Source organism: Papio anubis, chromosome 4 (genome assembly GCF_008728515.1).
Source record: "Papio anubis isolate 15944 chromosome 4, Panubis1.0, whole genome shotgun sequence".
NCBI classification, from domain to species: Eukaryota; Metazoa; Chordata; class Mammalia; order Primates; family Cercopithecidae; genus Papio; species Papio anubis.
In genome coordinates this window covers 102,946,439-102,974,088 of record NC_044979.1, presented here as the reverse complement: position 1 = coordinate 102,974,088, position 27,650 = coordinate 102,946,439, and the positions used below count along the sequence as shown (strand labels likewise).

Here is a 27,650-nt window from a genome sequence, read left to right as displayed (position 1 = left end):
AACAATTAAAAGGAAAGATGCCTTATTAATGGAAAAGGGTTGTATGAAATAATGTTTTGCATACGGATCACAAAAGAGATGCTGTACGTTCCAAAAAAGTTTGTGTAATTGCTGGAAAATACTGATTTATGACTCCCTAAAATGGACACTGGAACTTGCTGTGATCATTCAGAGCTTTCTAAGCTCAGAGACAAGATGTCTAAGGGAGTTAAGATGATGTTTTAGGTGGACCATCAAATTAATGATGCCAAGCACCTACAGTAATTCTATGATGGCAGCTGCAAAAGGAAAGCTGAACGGGAGTCACCCTCCCCTAATTCCAGCAGTCCCTTCTTCCTCATTGTTCCAGTCCCCTCTGAGACTCTGTTTAAGGGGATGGGAACCTTGAGATAAGGGATGGCAAACAAATACAAATATTTGAGTATAAATGTTCAACCTGTTCTTTTCCCAGTTAAGATAACACACCAAAACGATTGGCCTTTTTTGAAACCCTAGAAACATCAATCCATCCTACCAGTTCTCAGGGTTTTAAGTTTTAAAGAAGGATGCTTTAAATATTAACTAACTAGCCAACTGCTATTTTTGTGACTTGTCTGACCCAATATCCATTCTCAGTGTTTTTCTCTTTTGTAATCTTTATAGGTGGCCAAATTACAATTCTAGACAATGAGATGTTTGTGGAAGTCTGCTGAGTTTGGGAGATGTAGTATCCTGAGAAAGCTTTCACTTTCCTGAAGAAAAAAAAAAAGACCATGGATGGTGGAAGCCACCCCTTTTCCCCTCTTCCTGCCTTGAACAAAGGTGTGAAGGCTAAAACTGCTGCAGCCGTCTTGCAACCATGAAGTTAACGTCAAGAGAATCACAGAAATGATGGCCCTGTTGTTCTTGAGCTGTTGAACCAACAAAGGTAACGACCTACCTGTAGATTTGAGGTCTTATTTAAGCTATTATAATGGAATCTTTTAAAAAAAAATGTGGGCCCAAATACATTCCTAACTGTACAGCCGTTAAAAGGACATCTTTCAGTCCTTTTTCATCTTCACAGTTCATTACTCCTCTTATAGTCACTGATAACACCATCTAATCACCCTAACTAAAAAACTCAGTTATCCTTGATTTCTTATTTCCCCTCATCCTCTAGGTAATCAAGTCTTATTTATCATAGCTGGCTAGTTTTCAAATCTATCTCTGCTTCGCCATTCTCACTGACACTGTTAGTTTGGACTTTCTCTCCAACTCATGTCTGGACTGCATCAACAGCCTCCTAACTAGTATCCCTGCTTCCAGTCTACTATCTACCATGCTTCAGAATTTTTTCTCTAAAATCTTATCAAGATATTCTACTAAATAAAAATCTTAAGTGGCTTTTTTGTTGCCCACAGGATGAATACAAACTCCTTGCCACAGGTATCATTTGTTATTGTCGTCTGCATGTTTGGACCGCATCTCATACCCAATCTGGCACAAAGTAGGTACTCCAGTGTGTTTTAAAAGACTTTAATCTTTTGTATGGCTTCTTTGATATCATACCACTTAACTATTTAATTAGACTAAGTACAGTGGTAGCATGCTGGAAACTCAAAGGTTTGTTGAATGTAGTTTCCAGATTCTACTGTAAAACAATCCTTTATCAGTAGTTCCTGATAACACGCATCTTGGTGTGCATTCAGTTGATCTAGCCTAGTTTACAGGAAGAGGCTCCCTTCAGTAATGTACTGTATGGCCTTTCAGATTATAATTAGTCATCTATATTCTCTAGATTGGGCTTGTGCCAAGACTGTAAGTTAGGAAGGTAGGTGGAGTCTGTGTGGGCATTTCTGACAATTTTTTGATCCACGAATAGCTTCTAGCAAATGAGAGAGCAAATTTACAGCCTGCCTGCCAGCAAGCTGTGCCAAGTTAACTAAACCAGCACGGGCCACAGCCATTAGCTGCTGCTACAAACGCTTCGCTTTGTGAAGCAACGCTGAAGGCGCTCTTTTGGAACTCGGGGGGTTGCGGTGCAGCCACCGCATTGCAGCACAAAACGGAAGGCTTCACACGCCGGAGTTGCCGTCCGCACCCAGACGCCTCTCCTTTTTCCCCTAACCTCCCCCAACTGCGGGCCCTTTCGGGTGCTGCTCTGAGTTCTTCCTTAGCCTCGGAAAAAGCCGAAGCGGCGCCGGAGAGAGGAGGGCATGATCTGGAGAAGACGTGCTGCGGGAACAAAGCGACCCGCCCAACGCCTCAACTTTCTCCTGGCCCCGGGCTGGTATTGTTTAGTCCTACTCATTCCCACTCTCCGAGCCAGCCTGCAAAAATCTTTATTTCAGGGGAAATTCCAAGGGGTAAAACATCTCCTTCGGCAAAACAATTGGTGTTTTGCTGTCTATATTTCCTATCAATGAACTTGGACCTCTCCATCCGCCAGTCTAAGCCCGAGGCCTCGGCTGCCGCGGCTCCTCGGAGCGCCCTTCTGCCGCGCACGCGCCCCTCTAGGGTTCTCCCGTGACCTTTCCCGGGAACCCCCTTCAATTACGCTTCCCGTCACCTCGCGCCGCCCCCACCCTTCCTGCTCTTTCCGTTTCCTTTTTCGCGCCTGCGCGGCCCCAATTGTTTTGGCTTTCCGGTGGTATCCGGCAGAGGAAAAGGGCGGGGGCAGCTAGAGTAAGGGAGGGGCGAGGGACAGTCGCGAGGACCCGGGAAACTGCAAAACTGCCGCTAGTGCCGACAGGCGCGCGCGCGAGGCGGGAGGGCAGCGTGGCGAAGGCGGGCGCCGCAGGCGGGCCAACGGTCCGCTGCCCGCGCGTTCCCGGGCCGCGGGCGGGGGCGAGAGCGCGCAGGGGGCAGGGCAGGGGCAGCGAGGGGCAGGGCGGGGCAGCGGGCCGGTCTCGCGGCCCCGGGCTGACGAGGCGGTGCGGGCGGGCGCCGCGGCTCCCGGGGGAGGAGTCTGGCGGTGGTCGGGTCCTGAGGAGCCGCGTGCGGCGGCGCCCGCAGAGGACGCTGCTTTCCCGCTGGGTGGGCTGACCAGGCTGAGGGAGGGTCTGAGGCTCCGGAAGGAAGAGGCGGCGGCGCCAACCTTTCTCGGCCGGAGGCGGAGGCGAGACACCGGTCGAGGCCGCGGCAGGAGGGCCACGCCCCCGCCGCCGCGCCGGAGGGGCCCAGTGTGGACGGGGCAGCCGGCTGGACCGGATCTCACCCCTCAAGACCGAGGGACGCGGGTGAGCAGGCGACGCCAGCATCGGGCGGGCGGGGAGCCCGCGGCGACCTGTGGAGGGGCCGGGGAGGAGGGCTGTGGCGGGAGGGGGCTCGGCCCTTTGTGGCTCGGCTGGTGGGGGGCGGCGGCCGCGGCATCTTTCAAACCCGAGTCGCTTCCGTCGCGGGCGGGGGAGGGGCGCGGCCGACCGGCGCCGCCCTCCGCATCCCGCGGCGGCCCCAGGGCGGCGGGGCTCGGGGCCGGTCCGCGGGGAAGGGGCGGCCCGATCCGCAGCTCGCTGGGCGTTTCCGGCCCCGGCACCGGGCGCCTCGGCGGCCGCGGGGCTCCCGGGCGGCGCCCTGGCCTCGGCTCGCGCCCGCCCTTACCGAAGTAGAGCTGTTTCTCTTAAAGACTCGCGACGTGTTCGCGACATGGTGGGCCGAAGGGGGACACCCCTTTCTTTCTGTGTTTCCCCCCGGTACATCTGAGTACCAAGAGAGGTCTAGACGAACAGAGCTCCTATTGCGGGCTATATCGACTTAAAAAAGAAAGCAGAAACTGCCCTTTGAAACGGAAAATTGTGTACGTGTTTACTTTGTGAAATCTTTGACTTCCTTGAATTCGACCACCTCCCTCTCCCTACGAATTGAGATACCGGGGAATAGAAAAATGTCTTAGTTTGATGTGGAGTAGTTATTTTGAGTTAACGTTTTTTTTTCCCCTGGGCTTAGCTATCTAAGAACTCTTTCTTCACCTGCCTCAAAAGGTAGAGGAGTGTCCATTCCACGGGCTACCACGGTGACGCCTACCAGTGAAAACAGGAAAATAATTCAAAATACAAACGAACTTTAAGAAGGGATGTTTGTGTGAACTATTTTCTGTGTCAATTAGCCTCCTGAAGACGTAGGGGACCGGACTGGTCACGTGTTGTTTATACATGAATCTGTACGTCGGGCTCACTGAGCATTCAGGCATTCAGAAACGAAACCCTATCAACGCTGTGCACTGACCAAAAGGATATTTTCTTTTTATCGAGGCAACTAATTAACAGGGATTCCCCCCCTTCCCTCTGAGTTGTACATTTTTGCCGAATTTGAGTAGTATGGATCTTAGATCCCTTGTAATTGTGAATGGCTTAGTTTGGTTAACCTTTGATAAGGACTTTTTTTCCCGACTGTTTTTTCTGACCTAAAGTAAATTGAAAAGCCAGTCGGTTGTTTTCCAATCTCGATGATGTGGAATTTTGCTATTCTTTCCATCTGGCTGATAACTAAGCTTACTTCTTCCCTTTGATCTTCTGTTGGCTTAGTGCTTATTGAAGCCTTTTTAGGTTGGGGCCTGGAATCCTCAAGAGGTTGTCTTCTGTCAGTAACTCTGGAGTGCTGTGGCCTTTCTGTTGAGCATGCTCTGTAGTCCACACGTTTCCACATAGTGCTGTTTTCTTTGCACAGTTTTGTAGGAAGACTTCATGAGTGCTATAACTCTACTCCCTTTTTTGCTCCCATAAGAAGCATTATAAAATCTGTTAACTTATGTTATTCACAGGGCATGTAAGGAGATGGGAGGGAATAGAGGTATCAGTACATATGTCCATGCTCCTCCATAGATTTTCTTCTGGTTGGTAGAAATGTCGAGCTTTTCATTCCTAAACATTGAACATTAAATGTGCAAGGTAAATTCCTAGAAACTTGAATGCAGTCTTAAAAGCCAAATGATACATTGGTTTTTCCAAAGATGTTACACACATTTAAAAAAGAGTCCCCCTTCCCTTCCCCTCTTCTCTTTGCCCACTTTCCTAAGGCCAGGAAAAAGGATTGGTTCTGGTGTCGTAAAATATGAGTGAAAATTTTGAAGTTGTTAGCTTAATGTTTTCAGTTTTGTAGAGTTTGAATAGACCAAGTGATACTTAAATAACTCAGTATTAGAAATGACAGTTTGATCTCAAGTATTTTTTTTTTTTTTTGAGATGGAATCTCGCTCTGTTGACCAGGCTGGAGTGCAGTGTCATGATCTCGACTCACTGCAACCTCCGCCTCCGCGGTTCAAGCGATTCTCCTGCCACAGCTTCCTGAGTAGCTGGGATTGCAGGTGTGTGCCACCAGGCCCGGCTAATTTTTGTATGTTTAGTAGAGACGAGATTTCACTATGTTGGTCAGGCTGGTCTTGAACTCCTGACCTTGTGATCCGCCCACCTCTGCCTCCCAAAGTGCTGGGATTACAGGCGTGAGCCACCGCTTCTGGCCCATCTAAAGTAAGTTTTTTTTTTTTTTTTTTTTTTCAGAGAGACGGAGTGTCCTCTGTCGCTCAGGCTGCCCTGGCTGGAGTGCGGTGGTGCGATCTTGGCTCACTGCAAGCTCCGCCTCCCGGGTTCACCCCATTCTCCTGCCTCAGCCTCCTGAGTAGTCCACACCCGGCTAATTTTTGTATTTTTAGTAGAGACGGGGTTTCACCGAGTTAGCCAGGATGGTCTTGATCTCCTGACTTCGTGATCCGCCCGCCAGGGCCTCCCAAAGTGCTGAGATTACAGGCGTGAGCCATCACGCTGGCCACCTTTCCCCAGCTTTCTTAAGTCACTGTGCAGAGCTGAGAGGAAAAAGGAAAAGTGATATCCAAAATAAAAGGACATACTATACTCATAATTATTGTATCACAGGTGGCATTGCCTTTATGTTCTTGTTTAATTTTTTAAAAGTGAAATAACTTATTAATCATAATATAGTACAGCTTATACTTGTGACCTGAATTTACTTAGAGTGCTGAGCATAATTAACCTGATGGAGCCATGTCATCTCTCAGTGTGATTGGAAAGAGAACACAGAGGAAGAGACCTAAGCTCTGAATGTGACTAGAGTAAGTGAGGCTATGCTGGAAAAAAAATTTTTTTTTTTTTTTTTTTTTTTGAGACGGAGTCTCGCTCTGTCCACCGGGCTGGAGTGCAGTGGCGCGATCTCGGCTCACTGCGAGTATGCTGAAATTTTTAAAACTTGATAGATTCTTCAAAAGGCCAGGTTTTTGGGGTTTTTTTGTTTGTTTTTTAATTGATGCCTGTCACAACTCCAAGAAAATTCTGTTTGTATAGCAGTTGACAATCTAAAGACCAAATGGTCTTTTCCAGACATTTCTCAACTGTCATGGTTGTTTTGATAACTTGAAAGCATACTGTTTCTAGCGCCGATCTCTTGTCCTTCCTAAGGAGAAAACTATCTCATTGAAATAAAGAAAGGCTTGTTTTATGACTGGTGCCTTCCTGGACTCTGATTTAGTTTTTTACACTGACATCAGCCTTCTCAAGATTAGTCTTTTTTAAGTGCTAGTTTGTTTCATTATTTGTACCATCAAAATATAATGTGTGAGAAAAGGAAAAAAGAAAAAAAAATCTTATTATTTTAGAACACTGAATTCAGATTTCAAATGTCAAATGTTTGCAAAAAAGCCCCAGTATTCTCTAAGAACATTGGATTTCTCTTATGTAAAATACCATTTAGACAGAATAAAAAGAGAGTGCTGAGACTTTGAAATTGGAATCTTTTTTTTTTTTGAGACGGAGTCTCGCTCTGTCACCCAGGCTGGAGTGCAGTGGCCGGATCTCAGCTCACTGCAAGCTCCGCCTCCCGGGTTTACGCCATTCTCCTGCCTCAGCCTCCCGAGTAGCTGGGACTACAGGCGCCCACCACCTCGCCTGGCTAGTTTTTTGTATTTTTTAGTAGAGAGGGGGTTTCACCGTGTTAGCCAGGATGGTCTCGATCTCCTGACCTCGTGATCCACCCGTCTCGGCCTCCCAAAGTGCTGGGATTACAGGCTTGAGCCACCGCGCCCGGCTGAAATTGGAATCTTTAGACCTGGTGTAGGTGGGGAATCCAGGAGTTGGGAAAGTGCTACAAAAGCTTCACCAGTGGGTGGATTAATACAAATAATTTCGAATATTTATGTAGTAGTGCTATGTGTCAGGTACTGAACCAAGTATGAAATGTAACCCTAAAACAATTCATTGAGAGTTCTACTTTTAACCCCATTTTATAGATGAGCAAACTGAGGCATAGAGAATAAATAACTTACAAAGGGCCGCAGAACTATTAAGTTGCAGAACTGGAGCTTTAACCCAAGTAGTTTGGGTTTCCACTCAATTTTTTTTTTTCAGCAGTTGACCTCCATGGAGAATGCCTTGGATCTTTTCCAACAGAAATTTTTAATCTTCTCTGTTAACATTTGTAGCATTGGGAGATGCAGCAATCCCTAAGTTAGTAATGTACAGTTTGAATGTGCTTCCTACAGGTGAATTATTTATAGCCGCACTGCCGTTCCTGGAGGGAGACCTATCCTTCATTCCTACTATATAATTTATTTTATTTTTTAGTTGGCAAATAATAATTGTATGTATTTATGGGCTACAATGTGATGTTTCAATCTATGTACACATTGAGGAATGATTAAATCAGGCTGTTAACATCTATCACCTCATCTACTTTTTTGTGGTGAGAACATTTAGAATCTTTAGCAGTTTTGAAATATGCGATATATTATTGTTAACTGCGATGATCACCATGCTGTGTAATAGATCACTAAAACTCCTGTCCAGTGGAAACTTTGTACCTACTACTGTACTTACTGTAGCAGGCCTTGCTAGCAGCGTCTTTCCCATCTTTTTATCCTTTCTTCCTTTTTCATCCACAGCTCAGTTAATTGCTGATTGGTCTCTTTATCACGTTCAATAGTTCTTTAATCCTTTATTCGTTCCTCGATCTCTGTATTCTGCCTGGTTAACATTGGAAAAGTTTGCTTTGCTTCTATTTGTGTTTCCAGGCTACTCAGTGGGAGGATGCTACAAAGTAGACACCTCTAGGAATGAATACTTGGTTTCAAAGTGAAATTAGACATCTATCCCCCCGCCCCCCGCCTCCCCTCAAAAAACCAAAACACTGCCATCAACCTCTGATACTTTAAAGTATTTGGGATTTTTTAAAATTTCAACATTTCATACCTTTATCTTGGTTCCTTATCCTTTAATATTAATAATCAGAATCTGTAAAACAAATTCACTGTCACTGTTATCGCTTTATGAGTATTAAAGTAGTATTTGCTTTGTGTAAATTTTCTTTGCTGATACACTTTCGGTCATATTTTGCTGCTTACAGTGAAGAGTTAAACCTCTTTTTAATACTGTTATTTTATAGGAAAGTTAAGTGAGGAATTCAGACAACCAACTTAAATTTGTTGAATAGAAACACAGTTGTCTCTTGGTTTCAGTGGAATATTAGTTCTTAGATCCCTTTGGGGTATGAAAATCGAAGGACACTCAGGTCTCTGATATAAAATGCCGTAGTATTTTCAATATCCTCCCAATACTTTAAGTCATCTCTAGAAATAATTTACTGTGGGAAGAGTTTCAGATTTTTAAGTAGAATTTTATATGTTACTATCGATTGCTGACTGATCTAATCCTGACAATCATTTAGTAACAATGTTTCATGACTTTTATGTGGTGGAATTCACTCAGTAGAACCTTGGAGACTTGGACGTCCTAGAGAAAATGTATTAGAAGCGTTTGTTTTCAATCAGTTTATAAATTTTTGACTTCTGTAGGAAGTCCTCGGATTTAAAAATAAATAGGACTTTGTCCCCTAATAATTCGTAGAAGTCAGTAGGTAGAGGCCGGACATGGTGGCTCCTGCCTATAATCCCAGCACTTTGGGAGGCTGAGGCAGGCAGACCGCCTGAGGTGAAGAGTTTGAGACCAGCTTGGCCAATGTGATGAAACCCCATCTCTACTAAAAATACGAAAAATTAGCCGGTCGTGGTGGTGCATGCCTGTAATCCCAGCTATTTAGGAGGCTGAGGCAGGAGAATTGCTTGAACCTGTGAGGTGGAGGTGGAGGTGGAGGAACCTAGATCACGCCATTGCACTCCAGCCTGGATGACGGAGCAAGACTCCGTCTCAAAAAAAAAAAAAAAAAAAAAAAAATACGTGTAGACAGTGGAGGAGAGGATTTCATCCTGTGTATAACATTTTAACCTTATCTTTGCCATTCTGTGTGATCAAGCAAATCAGTCAAAAACACTGAATTGAGCCCGGGACTTAAGGAATAAGAATATGTACACTTTTTATGTCAAAGTATATTGAACTTTATTAAGTAGATTCTGAATTTTATGCATGACTGATTTAATTCCTATGCTGGTTAGCATTTTTTACTATGGAATATATTCTAATGATTAGTGTTAGAATATAGGACTTTCTTATTAATCTGGAAGCACCTGATACCAGGAATTGTGGCATGTAACAGGGATTTCCCAAAGTAATCTAAGTGTTTTTGAATAGCCGTTTCTCATTATGGATTTTTATTTGACATTATCTTGGGGAGAGATGTTGGGGTTTTTTTTTTTTTAACCTTAATTAAAGAGTACTCACACTAGATAAGAACATGTTTCAGAAGTTCTGTGGAATTAGCAGGAATTGGGGAAAGCAGTTGTGTGACTAGGTAAAAGATGTTAGAATACTTTGGTTGAGAAGAAAAGTGGAATCTATGCAGATTATATTAATTATATTTAATTCATTATTCAAGAATTTAAAGTTTGTGCTTTTCCTTGTTTTTGTGATCTGAAGAGAAACATGCTTCTTGCAGAAACAACTTGAGGTATGTATTTTAGTCACTGATTAAATATTTCATCAACTAAATATTTCATCAAGAAGCAGTGTAAGGCCAGGTGCTGTGGTTCACGCCTGTAATCCTGGCACTTTGGGAGGCTGAGGCAGGTGGATCGCTTGAACGTAGGAGTTCAAAACCAGCCTGGGCAACATAATGCGATCCTGTCTCTTAAAAAAAAAAAAATCAAAGTGTGTGTGTCTGTGTGTGTGTGTATATATATGTATATATATATAAATAGAAATTTTTAAAAATAAAGCAGAGGTTGGTAAATGTGGCCTGTAACCTGTTCTTGTAAATAAAGTTTTATTGAAATAACATTGTTTCCATATTGTCTTTGGCTGCTTTCAGGCTGCAGCAAGAGTTAAATCTTTGGGATAGAGACCTTATGGCTCCCAAAGTGTAAAATATTTTGTCTTTGTTATGAGAAGAGAGAGTAGTGTGCCTTTTGAAGTTTTATTACTATTACTATTTTTTTTTTATGTTTTTGAGACAGAGTCTTTTGTTGCCCAGGCTGGAGTACAGTGGTGCGATCTCGGCTCACTGCAACCTTCCCTTCCCGGGTTCAAGCGATTCTCCTGCCTCAGCCTCCTAAGTAGCAGGGATTACAGGCACGCACCATCACACCAGGCTAATTTTTGTATTTTTAGTAGAGATGGTGTTTCACCATGTTGGCCAGGATGGTCTCAAACTCCTGACCTCAGGTGATCTGCCCACCTCAGCTTCCCAAAGTGCTGGGATTACAGGCAGGAGCCACTGTGCCCAACCTTTTTTTTTTTTTTTTTTTAATTTTAGAGGCAGAATCTAGCTATCGCCCAGGCTGGAGTGCAGTGGCATGATCATAGCTCACTGCAGCCTTGAACTCCTGGCCTCAAGGTACCCTCTCGCCTTGGCCTCCCAAAATGCTGGGAGTACAGGCATGAGCCACCACACCTGGCCAAAAGTTTATTTTGTAAAAATCAGGTAATCATTGTGTATATTAATAAAATCCAGAAGGTTTAAATAGGTCTTCAATAAGTTTTTCCTTTCTCCTGTGTGATCCACTGTAGTAGGGCTGAGCACCAGATACCTTTGTTCATTTTACCTGTACTACAATTTTTCTTATGGTGAAGAGTAAAATTTCTTGCACTCATGTCTCTATTAAAAGTTTGGAAGTAAGATATCAAGATAGCTACATTTCAAGAAAAATGTTTCTTACACCCAGCTTGCCTCACTCATTTGCTTGCTTCTTGGATTTTGAGTTTGTCTAGAATAGCTGGTTTTTAAAACACCATGTTTTTGAATGACAGCTGTAGTTTTGGCTGTGATCTGTAGTAAGAGTAAAAGCCCTTGGTGTTTTGGAGCTTTAGTGTTTGGCTTCTCTCAATCCGAGTATGTAAAGTACGATGATTGGCACTTAGTATTCAGTAAACTTTTGTGGAATTAAATTTAAGTAGCCATTCATTCAGCAAAGAAAATTAAGTCAGCAGTTTGCTTGATGCCTGAGAATTAATCTGGGGAAGCTAGCTTCCACAGATAACAGGGTTTGTGACGTTTTGATGCTGATTTTAGATATAGAATGATACATAAAATGTAATTATTGAAAAGAGAAAATGTAAAATATGTCCCATCAGTTGGTAATATGGTACATGCTGAAATGCTTCAGAGGATTTAGGGTATTGGTTTCAAGGTTTGTTTTTAGGAGGGAAGGAGTCTTTTACAGAAAATGTTTGTGTTGTGGGCATTTGAAGATTGTTGGTTGATCATCCTAAACTTTGCACATTTTCACATTTTTATTTTTATTTTTGTGAGACAGAGTCTTGCTGTGTTGCCCAGGCTGGAATGCAGTGGTGTGATCTCAGCTCACTGCAACCTCCTCCTCCCGGGTTCAGGTGATTCTCAGCTTGAAGCAGCCTCAGCCTCCAGAGTAGCTAGTATTACGGGCATGTGCCACTGGCTAATTTTTGTAGTTTTAGTAGAGACAGGATTTTGCTATGTTGGTCAGGCTGGTCTTGAACTCCAGACCTCAGGCCTCAAGTGATCTGCCCTCCTCGGCCTCCCAAAGTGCTGGGATTACAGGCGTGAGTCACAACACCTGGCCAAGCTTTCACATTTTTAGTTAATACCTTTTGAAGTCTATACTCCCAGAGGGGTGAGCTACTTAATTTTATTTATTATTTTTTGTTTTGTTTTTGAGACAGAGTCTCGCTCTGTCACTCAAGCTGGAGTGCAGTGGCGCAATCTCAGCTTACTGCAACCTCTGTCTGCCAGTTTCAAGTGATTCCCTGTCCTCAGCTTCCTGGGTAGCTGGAATTACAGCACGTGCCACCAGGTCCAGCTAATTTTTTTGTGTTTTTAGTAGAGATGGGGTTTCACCATGTTGACCAGGCTGTTCTCGAACTCCTAACGTCAAGTGATCCACCAACCTCAACCTCTCAAAGTGCTGGGATTCCAGGCATGAGCCACCACTCCAGGCCTTAAATTTATTTTTAATTGCACTTATTTACTTAGTGTCATATCTGAATGACTTTCTTTTTCTGCCTATTTTAAGGTAACTTTTATGTAGACTACCTCTCCAGGAAGAAAACGTATCCTGGATTACAAAAGAAGAGTGGGAAATAGGGGAATCTAATAAGGCTGTGTTAATGAGTATAATGACTTTGTAATTTTTTAGAAGTAGACTTAGTTTGTTTTAGTACAGTTTCATGGATACGATAAAAAATCAAATCTAGCAAAACCCAGTCATAAATGAGGCGTCCCCAAAATCACTGCAGAAAATCATCTTATTATATAGTTAATGAAATGACCAGAGTGAGCCTGTACAGGTAGCCTGCAGGAAATTCTGGGGTCTAGTGACATGATTTAAATCTGTCTTGGCCCTGGCCACCAGTTGCTGTTACCTTGTTTAAACATGCATGGGGACAATTTTGAGTCCAGCTACTGGGATTAGGACTTTTACTTTATTAATGCATATATTTTCGTAAAATATATTTCTAGAAGTAGGATTAATATATTAGATTGGTATTAAGCATTTCCAGTGTCAGATACTATATTTTCTATGATACTTGCAATTCTAAAATTCAAAAAACTCTGAAAAATCAAGTTGTTAAAACAAAACAAAAAAAACTTCGCTGGTAAAACCTGACCTGAAGTAACATGAGGCTATATATAGTCTTTATTTTTCACACCATTCATAGTTCCCTCAGCAAAGATAATATGTTTGATTATCCATTGCTACCTGAGACTTCTTGAGAGGGTTTTATAATATAGGGTACATGTGTCACAATACCTGTATAAAATCTGGAAAAGTCTAAATTCTGGAACGTGTCTTGTGTCAAGAGTTTTGAATAAGGAATTGTGGGTATGTATCAGCTTACTCCTCTGTGTAAGAATGCTTGTTTTTCCACACCCTCAACAACACTATGCCTTGTTGCATTATTAATATGTGGAAATAGCCAGTGATTTTAAGTATTATTTGCCTTAGAGATTATAATAGTAGAACTCAGATTTATAGTGTAATATGCAGTTCTGGAAGAGCAAAGTTATTACCTTAAATGACCCAGAGTCTCACTCTGCCTTTGCACCTGTTTTAGTTACTTTCACAGTTAACTTGGTTGGAAACTTGACTGTATATCAAGTTAGCAGTTACTGTAATAGTATAGTTTGTCAGGAAGTATATGTGATATTCTCTTTGACATAATGGATGGTATTTTGTGAGAAAAAAATATTAGTGATTCTAATGATGGAGTCATTTCTCATTATGGTAACCAAGGGTTATCTTAAGAGTTGGTGAAAAAAGAGGTGGTAGTTTTTATAGTTAGCATATTAGTAGCATTCTATTTGGGATTTTCCTCTTTTCCTGATTTGTAATTCCTTTGCCATGTGTTGTGAATACTGAGTTCCAAATAAATTTTTATTCAGCTGGAATTTTTTTTTTTTTTGATGAATGGTATGCAGTATGACTAAAGCTTAATTTGAAATACCGTATTTATCTTTATCATATCTAATTTCTTTCTTTCTTTTTTTTTTTTTTTGAGACGGAGTCTTGCTGTGTCGCCCCAGTTGGAGTGCAGTGGTGCGATCTTGGCACACTGCCATCTCCACCTCCCGGATTCAAGCAATTCGCCTGCCTCAACCTCCCGAGTAGCTGGGATTACAGGCATGCACTACCACAGCCAGCTAATTTTTGTATTTTTAATAGAGATGGAATTTCACCATGTTGGTCAGGATGGTCTCGAACTCCTGACCTTGTGATCCTCCTACCTCAGTCTACCAAAGTGCTGGGATTACAGGCGTGAGCCACCGTGCCCGGCCAGTCATATCTAGTTTCTTATGTGTACTTGGGTTTATGGGCGTTTTATAATAGATTTAATATTTTCATAAGAATCATGAAAAACTTGGCCGCCTTTAAATATCTTAGCAACTTTTGTGCATTCTTCCAGATAAATCCCTTGAATATAGGATTTAGATTGGATTTGAATTAAACTTACATATTAATTTGGAGAACATTCATATTTGTGTAATATGGAGTATTCTGGGTAGAAACATATATCCATTACATTTTATGGTTTTTTTTTTTAAGTAAAATTATATGCTCTTATTCGTAAAGATTCCTAGGAAAGAACCACTCTTCAAAGAGACTGATTGCATATACTTCTCTTACTGAATTGAATGGCAAATTTGAGAATAAACAGTTTGAATCTATTTACCGTATAGTTTAAATTAAATATGAAGACTTTGTGAACGTATTTAAAATATATTCGGAGGATGAGAAATCTCTATGTAAGAGAGCAGAGTTTTTTAAAAAATATTTTTTCTTATATATTATGATCATTTGTTGCTACCAAATAAGAGATCTGGCTTTGGTAATTTATCTATTTTGAAAGAGCTTTAAAAATGTGTACTTATTCATGTATTCGTTATTTTCTGTGACAGTTATATTTTGTATAGAAGGCAAAAGTTACAACTGGTAATTTTCTTCTGTTTTTTAATTTTAAATATAGACTAAGGATCTTCATTTTTGTCATGTTTCGCTTTTATGGTAACATCTAAAGTTGAACTTCAAATAAACATGATTTCTATTTAAGGCTGCCATTTTAAACATTATATTCTAAAACTGTACTGGCCTAGATACTACAACTTAACTTTCTTTCTTTTTAGTGACTCCACAGGATCCACTGAACATAGGATGTTGCCACAAAATCTACCTCGTGTATTTTTCTCTTTCACTCATGAGCTGCGCAATTGCAGATTTGAGCACAATGTCTGCAGACTGTGTTGAAAAACTCTGAAGAACCTAATTAATACAGGATGACCTAGGAGTGATTCTAAGTCTGTAACAAGATATTACTCATTAGTGAATGTGTCAGTCTTGGTACTGAATGCTGCAGATAACAGCAAGTGGTTTCTCCTTTATTTCTCAAGTATTCACTTGACCTTCCATTAGTAAGACGGACTTTTTAAATCTGTTCCTGGAGATATTAATGGAATACAGTCATGTCCACTCAAGACGAGAGGCAGATCAATACTGAATATGCTGTGTCCTTGTTGGAACAGTTGAAACTGTTTTATGAACAGCAGTTGTTTACTGACATAGTGTTAATTGTTGAGGGCACTGAATTCCCTTGTCATAAGATGGTTCTTGCAACATGTAGCTCTTATTTCAGGTAAGTACTTTTAATGTTTTAAATGGAAATTCTTTGAAATGTTATTTAATTTTTTAAGAAGCCACATCTCAATTTTTGTTTTTAAGTTTTCTGTTCAGATGATGTAGTACTTGGCAAATCTCATTCTTGCATGTGTAAGGGACACATGAAAGAAGTTTTGTGTTTTTTTTTTTTTGTTTTTTGAGACGGAGTCTCGCTGTGTCACCCAGGCTGGAGTGCAGTGGCACGATCTCGGCTCACTGCAAGCTCCGCCTCCCGGGTTTACGCCATTCTCCTGCCTCAGCCTCCAAGTAGCTGGGACTACAGGCGCCCGCCACCACGCCCGGCTAGTTTTTTGTATTTTTAGTAGAGACAGGGTTTCACCATGTTAGCCAGGATGGTCTCGATCTCCTGACCTCGTGATCCACCCGCCTCGGCCTCCCAAAGTGCTGGGATTACAGGGTTGAGCCACCGCGCCCGGCCAGAAGTTTTATAAAGGTTTGAATACAAGAAATGTGTTGCAATTAACTAAGGTAAAGTTTTAACGTTGGGAAGGCAGAAAAGTTTAGAATATTCTTTTTCCATTAAAAGAGAAAGAAAAATGGGATAATTTATACTTTGAGGTTTTAAAATGCTACCTTTAGAAAACAGTGATCCCTGTTTTTAAACTGACAAGTTATCATAGGCTCAAATAGTAATTTTTAGAGAGTAAAAATTGGTGCTGTTAGATATGTTAAGACTTTTCTTTTTTTTTTTTTTTGAGACGGAGTCTTGCTCTGTCGCCCAGGCTGGAGTGCAGTGGCCGGATCTCAGCTCACTGCAAGCTCTGCCTCCCGGGTTTACGCCATTCTCCTGCCTCAGCCTCCCGAGTAGCTGGGACTACAGGCGCCCGCCACTTCGCCCGGCTCGTTTTTTTTTGTACTTTTTAGTAGAGACGGGGTTTCACCGTGTTCGACAGGATGGTCTCGATCTCCTGACCTTGTGATCCGCCCGTCTCGGCCTCCCAAAGTGCTGGGATTACAGGCATGAGCCACCGCGCCCGGCCTCGTTAAGACTTTTCTTTACGAAATGTATTTTTTCTCACTCTTTGCTATTACCATTTGTCATATTTCTTTATACTAACTAGACTCTTTGCCAGATTTAAATATTTAATAACTAGTAACATTGTTGGTATTCTCTGTGCCTCTGAATGTAGAAGTGAATTTAGTTACTCTTTGCTAATACAGATACATAAAGCTTAACTTTACATTTTTATGATCTTCTGCATCTTTGTTGTATGTTTCCCGAGCAGAATAGAAGCCAAAGCATAGAAATTGCTTAATTTGTTCTTTGCTTTTAGGTAATTTTGACTTAATATTTGAAAGGGACAGAAAGAATAAAGGTGAATTAAATGTGGACCAGTATATTTCTACTACAAATATTAACAGCCATAAGCAGCAATCATTAGTGAGTTTGGTCCTGCTGTTCTTTTTTTTTTTTTTTTTGAGACGATCTTGCTCTGTCGTCCAGGCTGGAGTGCAGTGCAGTGGCTCGATCTCAGCTCACTGCAACCTCTGCCTCTTGGGTTCAAGTGATTCTCCTGCCTTAGCCTCCCAAGTAGCTGGGATTACAGGCGCGCACCACCACATCCGACTAATTTTTGTAATTTTAGTAGAGATGGGGTTTCACCATGTTTGTCAGGCTGGTCTCAAACTCCTGACCTCGTGATCTGCCCGCCTTGGCCTCCCAAAGTGCTGGGATTACAGGCGTGAGCCACTCCGCACCGCCTGTTCTACTGTTTTTTAATGGCAGCTGTAGACAGGACAGATTTCATTTGAACTTTGAGGGCTGACTTACTTTATATGAAGATATAGAAACTTCACATTCCCTAACACATCCCATGACGATTTCAAAAGCTAAGGCTCAATACCAGTTGTTGCCTTTGCTGTGCCTACAATCTTTTTTTTTTTTTTTTTAAAGACAGAGTCTGTCACCCAGGCTGGAGTGCAGTGGTGCTATCTCGACTCACTGCAACCTCTGCCTCCCAGGTTCAAGCGATTCTTGTGCCTCAGCCTCCCAAGTAGCTGGGATTACGGGCACACATCACCATGCCTAGCTAATTTTTTGGTGTGTTTTCAGTAGAGACGGGGTTTCACTATGTTGGCCATGCTGGTCTCAAACTCCTGACCCCAAGTGATCCACCCGCCTCGGTCTCCCAAAGTGCTGGGATTACAGGCGTGAGCTACTGTACCTGGCCAAGTCTGGGAAATGTCTTAACCAACCAGTCCCCCACAGATACCAAGGGATAACTGTATATTATCCCTAAAACAAATCAGATATTTATTAAATAAATAAAATAGTTCAATATGTGTTTGGGATTAAAGCCACCCATCATTAAAATCTTGTGCCTGGGACAGTTTCATATCCACAGGATATTTCCCAAGTGTTCTTCAACTAGATTCCGCTCCCAGAATTGTAGATTTCAAGATCTTTACATGTAATGCTCCTACACATCTTTAATGTTAGAGATTTTGCCTTCTGAACTAAATACATTCTTCCTTTGTAGTTTGAGTTACCAGTTCTGTCTGTCCCACCAAGAATTAGTAGGTACCCCTGAATAATAGTTTTAATATTTTTTGGTAACATGTATAGTTCATTATAGACCCAAAATGAGAGAATTGCTTGAGAATTACTCAGCACTTCTTCTGTTGTGGTACTTCAGCCTGTTTCAGTATTATGAAATTACGTATTTGCTGTTTCTGGTTGGGCGTGGTGGCTCACACCTGTAATCCCATCGCTTTGGGAGGCCGAGGTGGGTGGATCACGAGGTCAGGAGATTGAAACCATTCTGACTAACATGGTGAAACCCCGTCTCTACTAAAAATACAAAAAATTAGCCGGGCGTGGTGGCGGGCGCCTGTAATCCCAGCTACTTGGGATGCTGAGGTGGGAGAATCGCTTGAACCTGGGAGTTGGGTGTTGCAGTAAACCGAGATACCACCACTGCACTCCAGCCTGGGCGACAGGGTGAGACTCCGTCTTAAAAAAAGAAAAGGAAAAAGAAAATCACCAGATCCTGTTGGCTCTTTATAGTGGGTTTTGTTTGTTTGTTTCTTTTTGAGACAGAGTTTCACTTTGGTCGCCCAGGCTGGAGTGCAGTGGGTCGATCTTGGCTCACTGCAACCTCTGCCTCCCGGGTTCAAGTGATTCTCCTGCCTCAGCCTCCTGAGTAGCTGGGATTACAGGCATCTGCCACCACATGCAGCTAATTTTTGTATTTTTTAGTGGAGATGGGGTTTTACCATGTTGGCCAGGCTGGTCTCAAACTCCTGGCCTCAGATGATCCGCCCACCTTGGCCTCCCAAAATGCTGGGATTACAAGTGTGAGCCACCAAGCACCGGCTATAGTGGTTTTTGTATTCATTTCTGCCAGTGTAACTCAGTTTCTTAGCTCTTAGGTATATTATTGTCATAGCCTCATGGCCAGTTTTCCTGTCTCTAGCCTGTATCTCTGAATAGCCTGTCAGCTTAGAGTATTCATCCTACATTTATCACTTACATTTTGTCGTGCTAAATTCAGACTTGAAACCCTTTGGTTTTCCCCACTATCTACAAGGAAAAGCTCAGACTCTCTTGTCTCATTTAAAGGCCCTCTGTGATCTGACTGCCCTCCATTTTTCCAATTCATTTTCTGGTTTCCTGCATAAGCCCGTATGTTCAAGCTATGCCCCTTGAACAATTGCTTCTTATGTTCTACCCCGTTTTATCCATTTTGAATGGCTTCTTCTCTGTAGTGACTGTTGTGACACTCACTGTTGACCGCTACATGCAGAGGCTTTTCTCCCCTGTTTTCATCTCTTACCTATATATGGGCATTCTACTTTGTATTCTCTATCATGCCAGTTGCCTTTCCATCATGATTTCCTCTATATAATAGATTTTTAGGAAAGTGTCCTGCATATTTTTAGATAATGGTTTGAGTAAATGAATTTTTAACAGCTTTATTGAGATGTAATTTGCATACCACAAAATCTACCCATTTTAAGTGTATAATTAAATGAATTTTAGTATATTTACAGAGTTATATAACCATTTCCACAATCTAAATTTAGAGCATTTTCATCACTTTGTGTCTATTTATAGTCACAAACCCCATTCTTACAGTTCTAAGGAACTAGTAATCTACCTTCTGTCTCTCTATATTTTCTTTTTTTGGACGTTTTATATAAATGGACTCATACACTATATGGTGTTTCTATGTGGCTTCTTTCACTGAGCATAATGTTTTCAGGTTCATTTATGTTAAAGTATATATTAATACTTAGTTTCCTTTTATTGCTGAATATTATTTCATGGTATGAATATAAGGAGTAAATAGAATTTTGAGATTTTCACTCAAAATGGCATGATGGAATAGTCTGGTATATCTTTGGGACTGGATTTTATTCGTATCTGTCTCCCTAAAAATTTCATTGGCTAGGCACAGTGGCTCATGCCTGTAATCCAAGCACTTTGGGAAGCTGAGGTAGGAAGATTGCTTGAGCTCAGGAGTTGGAGACCAGCCTGGGCAACATAGGGAGGCCTCGTCTCTACTAAAAATAAAAATAAAAAAATAGCTGGGAGTGGTGATGCATGCCTGTAGTCCCAGCTACTTGGGAGACTGAGGAGAATCGCTTGAGCCCAGAAGGTCGAGGCTGTGGTGAGCCATGATCGCACCACTGCACTCCAGCCTGGGGGACAGAGCAAGACCCTGTCTCAAAAAACAAAAAAAAAGGTTCACTTATAAGTAAATATCCTAAATGAACACCTCTTGTTGTCTAATTGTTCTTTTCAGCTCTACATTTGTTTTACACAAAACCCTTACAACTTTATTTTCTCCATCTCCCCTGTAGGGCCATGTTTATGAGTGGACTAAGTGAAAGCAAACAAACCCATGTACACCTGAGGAATGTGGATGCTGCCACCTTACAGATAATAATAACTTACGCATACACGGGTAACTTGGCAATGAATGACAGTACTGTAGAACAGCTTTATGAAACAGCTTGCTTCCTACAGGTAAGCATATAGATACTTTTTTAGATGGAGTCTCTCTCTGTTGCCCAGGGTGGAGTGCAGTGGCACGATCTCAGCTCACTGTAACCTCCACCTCCCAGGTTCAAGCTATTCTCCTGCCTCAGCCTCCTGAGTAGCTGGGATTACAGGCGCTAATTTTTGTATATTTAGTACAGGATTTCACCATGTTGGTCGGGCTGGTCTTGAACTCCTGACCTGGTGATCCACCCACCTCGGCCTTCCAAAGTGCTGAGATTACAGGTGTGAGCCACTGTGCTCAGCCTACAGGTAAGCATTTTTTTCCTCAGTTACATACATGAGTTGTGGCTTATTGGTTTATTATGTGGTTTATTTTGTGAGGAAACATTGTTAAACCTTATTTATTTATGTTTTCGAGACGGGGTCTCGTTTGGTCACCCAGGCTGGAGTGCACTGGCAGTCATGGTTCACTGAAGCCTTGAACTCATGGGCTCAGGTGATCCTCCTGCTTCAGCCTCCTGAGTAGCTGGGATGACTAAACGTGCGCACCACCATGCCCAGCTAGTATTTTTATTTACTTTATTTATTTATTTATTTATTTATTTATTTATTTTTATTTATTTATTTGAGATGGAGTCTCACTCTGTCACCCAGGCTGGAGTCTAGTGGCGTGATCTCGGCTCAAATGCAAGCTTCGCTTCTGGGTTCATGCCATTCTCCTGCCTCAGCCTCTCGAGTAGCTGGGAGCACAGGCGCCCATCACCATGCCTGGCTAATTTTTTATTTATTTATTTTTAATTAATTAATTTATTTATTTTTAATTTTTTTAACTAATATTTTTAGTAGAGACGGAGTTTCACCGTGTTAACCAGAATGGTCTCAATCTCCTGACCTCGTAATCCGCCTGCCTTGGCCTCCCAAAGTGCTGGGATTACAGGCATGAGCCTCTGCACCCGGCCAATATTTTTATTTTTTATAGAGACAGGATCTCACTGTGTTGCCCAGGCTGGTCTCAAAAATCCCAGGCTCAAGCAGTCCTCCTGCCTTGACCTCTCAAAGCCCTGGGATTACAGACCTGAACCACCATGCCTGGGCTAGTAATGTCTTTTATGTATGTAACTTCTTTATTACGTATTTTAGAAGGTAAAAGGTTTTTTTTTTAAATAAAATGTGTAAGCAAAAAGCGATAGGATTTGATTACCCAGTAAACTAAGTAGTTTTGTGATGGGAATGTAAATCTGTTAATAAAAGAGATAGGTGAAAATTTTATACTGGTTTTGTATGTTTTACTGCCTAACATACCTGAGAATTTTGATTTCATGTTAAAGTAATTTGTTTTTGAGACGGAGTTTCACTCTTGTCCAGGCTGGAGTGCAATGGCACAATCTTTGGTTCACTACAACCTCTGTCTCCTGGGTTCAAGTGATTCTCCTGCCTCAGCCTCCCGAGTAGCTGGGATTACACCATTCCCGGCTAATTTTTGTATTTTTAGTAGAGTTGGGGTTTCGCCATGTTGGCCAGGCTGGTCTGGAACTCCTGTCCTCAAATGATCCACCCGCCTTGGCCTCCCAAAGTGCTGGGATTGCAGGCATGAGCCACCACGACCCCCAGCCAAATTAAAGTAATTTTTAACAGTGTTTATTAAATTTAAGTGTTTCGATTTTTTTTTTTTTGCTTAGAGCTTAGATGTACTAATTTTTCATGATACTATTTTTCACAGAAAACTTGGAAATTATGATAAATATTTATAATGGCTATGCGACCATATTGAGCAATTAAGGAGAAGTATTTAAACAAAACAAGTGATGGTTGATATATTTATGGATGACAAACTGTTTTACTCTTTATTTCCCCATCATGTTCCCTTTTTAAATTTTAAGAGGAATATAAGTTTTTTCTTCATTTCATCTCCTGTTTTGGAATACCGTTGTATTTCACAAAGCTTCTTCAAAGGGAGAACCTTTAGACCAAAGGTTAAATTTGGAGAGCACTGTTCATGATATTTGTTAAGTACTTAATAAATATGCACTGAATGAATATGCATGACACTGGTTGAATGCCAACACCTGGGTGTAATCCTGGAAACCAGAACTCAGTTCACGCTTTATGTAGTTTCCTTCCTTTTTAGTCTTCCATAGGTTGATTAAAACCTTTATCCAAAATAGTTGATACCAGAAATCCAGTTCAGCCAGTTTCAGATTTCAGATTTTTTCAGATTTTAGGATATTTGCAGCATTATATTTACTAGTTCAGCATCCCTAATCTAAAAATCTAGACTCTGAAATACTCCAGTGAGTATTTCTTTTGAGTGTCATGTCAGTACTCAGGGTATTTCAGATTTTGGAGCATTTTGTATTTTGAATTTTTGAATTAGGGATACTCAACTTTTACTTCTTTTGTGTGTGTGTGACAGGGTGTTGCTCTGTTGTCCAGGCTGCAGCACAGTGGTGAGATCACAGCTCACTGCAGCCTCGATCTCCTGGGCTCAGGTTGTCCCCAGCCTCAGCCTCCTGAGTAGCTGGGTCTATAGACGTGCATCACCACACTTGGCTAATTTTTTAATTTTTTTGTAGAGACAAGGTCGTCTTATGTTGCTCAGGCTAGTCTCAAACTCCTGAGCTCAGGCGGTTCTCTCACCTGGGCCTCCCAAAGTGCTAGGATTACAGGTGTGAGTTACAACACATGATCAACCTTTACTCCTTATTACCACTAACCTTATTGTTAGTGTCCTACTCTACCCACAACTCTGGGGAAATTGAGGCTGGGGTAGCTTGCTGTTGCGCTAGTAATTCCAAACTTGAAAGGGAGAAATGTTTACTGTAAGCACTGTCTTTATATAGCTTGCGAGTTGTCATTACTTTTTATTTTTAGAGACGTGTCTTGTTCTGTTGCCCAGGCTGGGGTGCAGTGGCATGGTCATAGCTCACTGCAATCTCGAATTGCTGGACTCAATAAATCCTCCTTCCTATAATCCCAAAGTGCTGGGATCATAGGCATGCACCAGCACACCCAGCTAATTTTTTATTGGTCCTTCTTTTAAAAGCAGGCATTTCTCAGAATTCTTAAGGCCTTAAGGAATTTTAAGAAAATCTGATCCCAGCATACTTTGTTACTGTAAATATTGACACTGCTCCTTATAGTTTTTTTCTGCCATTTTAATGAAAACCGTATACTACATCTGCTTGCTCAAATGCAAAACAGGACTCTGCCTCTTAGACTGTGTTTCCCTGGCAAGCCTGAGATGGGGCATTCTGTGACTACCAATGTGACTTTCACTATCAACCACATGAAGTGATCATGTGTTTCAGTACCAGATGCTGTACTAATACTTTACATATATTCTCATCTGATCCTTGCAGTGTTCATTTGAGGTAGATAACCGTTATTTCCCCCATTTTATATAAGAGAAAATTGAACTTTAGAGATTTGAAGCTTCTTTCCTAATAAGTAGTTTAATTGGCTAATTTAAGTTTTAAATCCAAGCAACCTTTTAAGCTTTAAATCCAAGCAACCTGACTTCTCAGTGTAAACAGTTTCTAGTTAATCACTATGATGGTGCATAAATATAGTAGGTAGCACACCTGATTCAACTGAGATCTACCTTCTTAAGAAAAAACAAATCTAGGAAGCTTACAGTGTCTAAGATGGGTCATTTAAATATAGGTAATTTATAACTGCACATAAGTCTATTTCGTGTTGCTTTGATAACTTACCTCTCTAGATAAGAATGGCAAATAACTACTCCTACTCATTGTGCATGATTTGCTGGTTTTATGTGACTGTCTCGTCCAAGTTGAGGAAACCAGAATCTAGTTACTCAACAACAATTTTCTGTATACTATGATTTGTTTACATTTTTTCGTATAGTTCTTTCAATTATATATGAAGTCTAGGAAAGTATGACTTATGTATGAATTTCCTTGCCTATTCTTTAAGGCTGTTTTGTTTTTTAAGAACCTGTTTATTGTTGTACTACTGGTTCCTAAATAGAACAGTTAAGTAGGCCACTGAGCAGGAAAAATTACTGCAAAATTATATAGTCTTCTGATTTTATTACTACCGGAAGACCTTCTCTCTTAGCCCAGATGTGTGTATCTGAAAATAAAAATTACACTGTGGGCATCTGATTAATATACTTAATGTCTTACATAAAAGTAAAATGTGTCTGTCCTGGCCCTATCAGCCTGTTTTTTTTTCCTTCTCCTTCTAGGTAGAAGATGTATTACAACGTTGTCGAGAATATTTAATTAAAAAAATAAATGCAGAGAATTGTGTACGATTGTTGAGCTTTGCTGATCTCTTCAGTTGTGAGGAATTAAAACAGAGTGCTAAAAGAATGGTGGAGCACAAGTTCACTGCTGTGTATCATCAGGACGCGTTCATGCAGCTGTCACATGACCTACTGATAGACATTCTCAGTAGTGACAATTTAAATGTAGAAAAGGAAGAAACCGTTCGAGAAGCTGCTATGCTGTGGCTAGAGTATAACACAGAATCACGATCCCAGTATTTGTCTTCTGTTCTTAGCCAAATCAGAATTGATGCACTTTCAGAAGTAACACAGAGAGCTTGGTTTCAAGGTCTGCCACCCAATGATAAGTCAGTGGTGGTTCAAGGTCTATATAAGTCCATGCCCAAGTTTTTCAAACCAAGACTTGGGATGACTAAAGAGGAAATGATGATTTTCATTGAAGCATCTTCAGAAAATCCTTGTAGTCTTTACTCTTCTGTCTGTTACAGCCCCCAAGCAGAAAAAGTTTACAAGCTATGTAGCCCGCCAGCTGATTTGCATAAAGTTGGGACTGTTGTAACACCTGATAATGATATCTACATAGCAGGGGGTCAAGTTCCTCTGAAAAACACAAAAACAAATCACAGTAAAACAAGCAAACTTCAGACTGCCTTCAGAACTGTGAATTGCTTTTATTGGTTTGATGCACAGCAAAATACCTGGTTTCCAAAGACCCCAATGCTTTTTGTCCGCATAAAGCCATCTTTGGTTTGCTGTGAAGGCTATATCTATGCAATTGGAGGAGATAGCGTAGGTGGAGAACTTAATCGGAGGACCGTAGAAAGATATGATACTGAGAAAGATGAGTGGACGATGGTAAGCCCTTTACCTTGTGCTTGGCAATGGAGTGCAGCAGTCGTGGTTCATGACTGCATTTACGTGATGACACTGAACCTCATGTACTGTTATTTTCCAAGGTCTGACTCATGGGTAGAAATGGCCATGAGACAGACTAGTAGGTCCTTTGCTTCAGCTGCAGCTTTTGGTGATAAAATTTTCTATATTGGAGGGTTGCATATTGCTACCAATTCCGGCATAAGACTCCCCTCTGGCACTGTAGATGGGTCTTCAGTAACTGTGGAAATTTATGACGTGAATAAAAATGAGTGGAAAATGGCAGCCAACATCCCTGCTAAGAGGTACTCTGACCCCTGTGTTAGAGCTGTTGTTATCTCAAATTCTCTATGTGTGTTTATGCGAGAAACTCATTTAAATGAGCGAGCTAAATACGTCACCTACCAATATGACCTGGAACTTGACCGGTGGTCTCTGCGGCAGCATATATCTGAACGTGTACTGTGGGACTTGGGGAGAGATTTTCGATGCACTGTGGGGAAACTCTATCCATCCTGCCTTGAAGAGTCTCCATGGAAACCACCAACTTACCTTTTTTCAACGGATGGGACAGAAGAGTTTGAACTGGATGGAGAAATGGTCGCACTACCACCTGTATAGTTGGGAAGTTCAGGGAGTGCACGCCTGAGTTATGTGCTTTGTAATTTTCTTTGCTAAACAAAAGAGGCTATGAAAGAACTAAATACGACTACATAAAAATCTATCTTTGATAAATTTTATTTTTATGCCCTACTTAATATTTGCATCAGTATAATATATATCAGTGAGTCTTACAGAAAGATATGCTTCCATAATATGAAATAGATTATTCAATAATTGAGAAACTTTATGTGTAATCATGAGAGTATAAGAATCTGGATTATCTAACATTGTTAGCCCTGTGTATGTACAGTTCAAAAAGTTCATTTATAAAAGTAGTTTCCTGTTCCTAGTGTGGTATATCACAAATTGTGCTGAGGTTATTTTAGTATGTGTATTTCATTCCCGTGCTTCTGTTCTGAAGTCCTGGAATACAGTTTTCAGTGTAATTAATTCAACTGCACTTAACACTAATGTCCATGTTGGTATAGAAACGTCTAAATCCTATACTCTAGTTGAGGAAGATCTTCCATAATTTTATGGTATTACACAGGGAAAGCTATGACTGCAGGATCAGTCTAACTATACTATTAGGTGCATGTATTCTCTTTTCACTAACTTATACTTGTCTATCTAGAATACAGGTCTTCCAGTCAGCTGGTCATTTACCAGGTGTGGACTTACGTTGCTGGGCTTGCAGTAAGAATTGCCAGCCCCTCATTGTGCGGGTCTGCGTGGAGCCTTAATCAGTAAAAGCCTCCACTTTCTGTATTATGTTAACATTGGCTCATGCATATAACTACCTGCTGCTGATGTAGTTCTCCATCTTCAAGATTTAGAGTGGGTTAACCAGGTCATTACATCTTAATTTAATAACAAGCATTACTGTAGAGTGATTGTGTATAGATCTGTTAGCTGTCAGGGTGTGTTTTTTTTAACCTGTTGTGTGCGTGTGGGGGTTAGGATTAGTAAGGTGAACTGTTCAGGAATTCTCTGCACTAGCTGTGCAGAAGAGCAGATAACTAGCGCTGCTCTGGCATTAATCCCAGGAACCACTAGCAGTAGTGGGGCGCCGCCAATCTAACATGAGCACAGGTGCTTCATGACAAACATTACTAGCATGTTCAACTGCATCATGTTCTGGCACTGTATTTTGAATGACATTAATTTATTAAATAAATTGTATATATTCAATATCTATATTTCTTTCGTTATGGGAATGGTCTGCTTTTTAAATTTTGATTTTACTAGGTCAGCCTAGCTAGTTATAGGTGGTTTCTTCCAAATTTTGTTTGATAAAGATTGAGAGATATGCATAGGCTTTCCTTAGACTAGTGTCTTTCTACCCTGCTGGCATGTTAGAATCATCTGATTCTGATCACCATCTTTAGAAGCTTGAGATGATGCCTGAACCTCACCTCAAACAAAATGGTTTCTTCTTAGAGCACATAATTGATCGTGTTTATAGACTTGAA

At 41.2% G+C, this 27,650-nt stretch overlaps 2 protein-coding genes across 6 annotated transcripts in view; both read left to right on the top strand.

Moving 5' to 3' along the window:
• The window catches only part of LOC101019483 (retinitis pigmentosa 9 protein-like), a 58,733-nt gene extending 57,922 nt beyond the window's left edge, over positions 1 to 811 (top strand). Inside the window, exon 4 of the mRNA XM_021935225.2 lies at positions 643 to 811. Within this exon, the coding sequence (XP_021790917.1) occupies positions 643 to 692 (50 nt within the window). The 3' untranslated portion in view covers positions 693 to 811. The remainder of the gene's footprint in view (positions 1 to 642) is intronic.
• KBTBD2 (kelch repeat and BTB domain containing 2) lies at positions 648 to 27,375 on the top strand. Of its 5 annotated transcripts, none has more exons than XM_017956790.3 (5): positions 821 to 907; positions 1,383 to 1,468; positions 14,953 to 15,458; positions 20,309 to 20,474; positions 24,661 to 27,375. In XM_017956790.3, exons 3-5 carry the CDS (start codon positions 15,289 to 15,291, stop codon positions 26,194 to 26,196), a joined length of 1,872 nt encoding a protein of 623 aa, XP_017812279.1. In that variant the 5' UTR covers positions 821 to 907; positions 1,383 to 1,468; positions 14,953 to 15,288; the 3' UTR covers positions 26,197 to 27,375. The 5 variants fall into 5 exon arrangements, with proteins under 5 accessions (XP_017812278.1, XP_017812279.1, XP_003896172.1 ...); XM_021935224.2 differs by lacking the exons at positions 821 to 907; positions 1,383 to 1,468 and adding exons at positions 3,038 to 3,200; positions 9,774 to 9,804; XM_017956789.2 differs by lacking the exon at positions 1,383 to 1,468 and having other exon boundaries at positions 648 to 907.
• Positions 27,376 to 27,650: the final 275 nt, after the last annotated feature.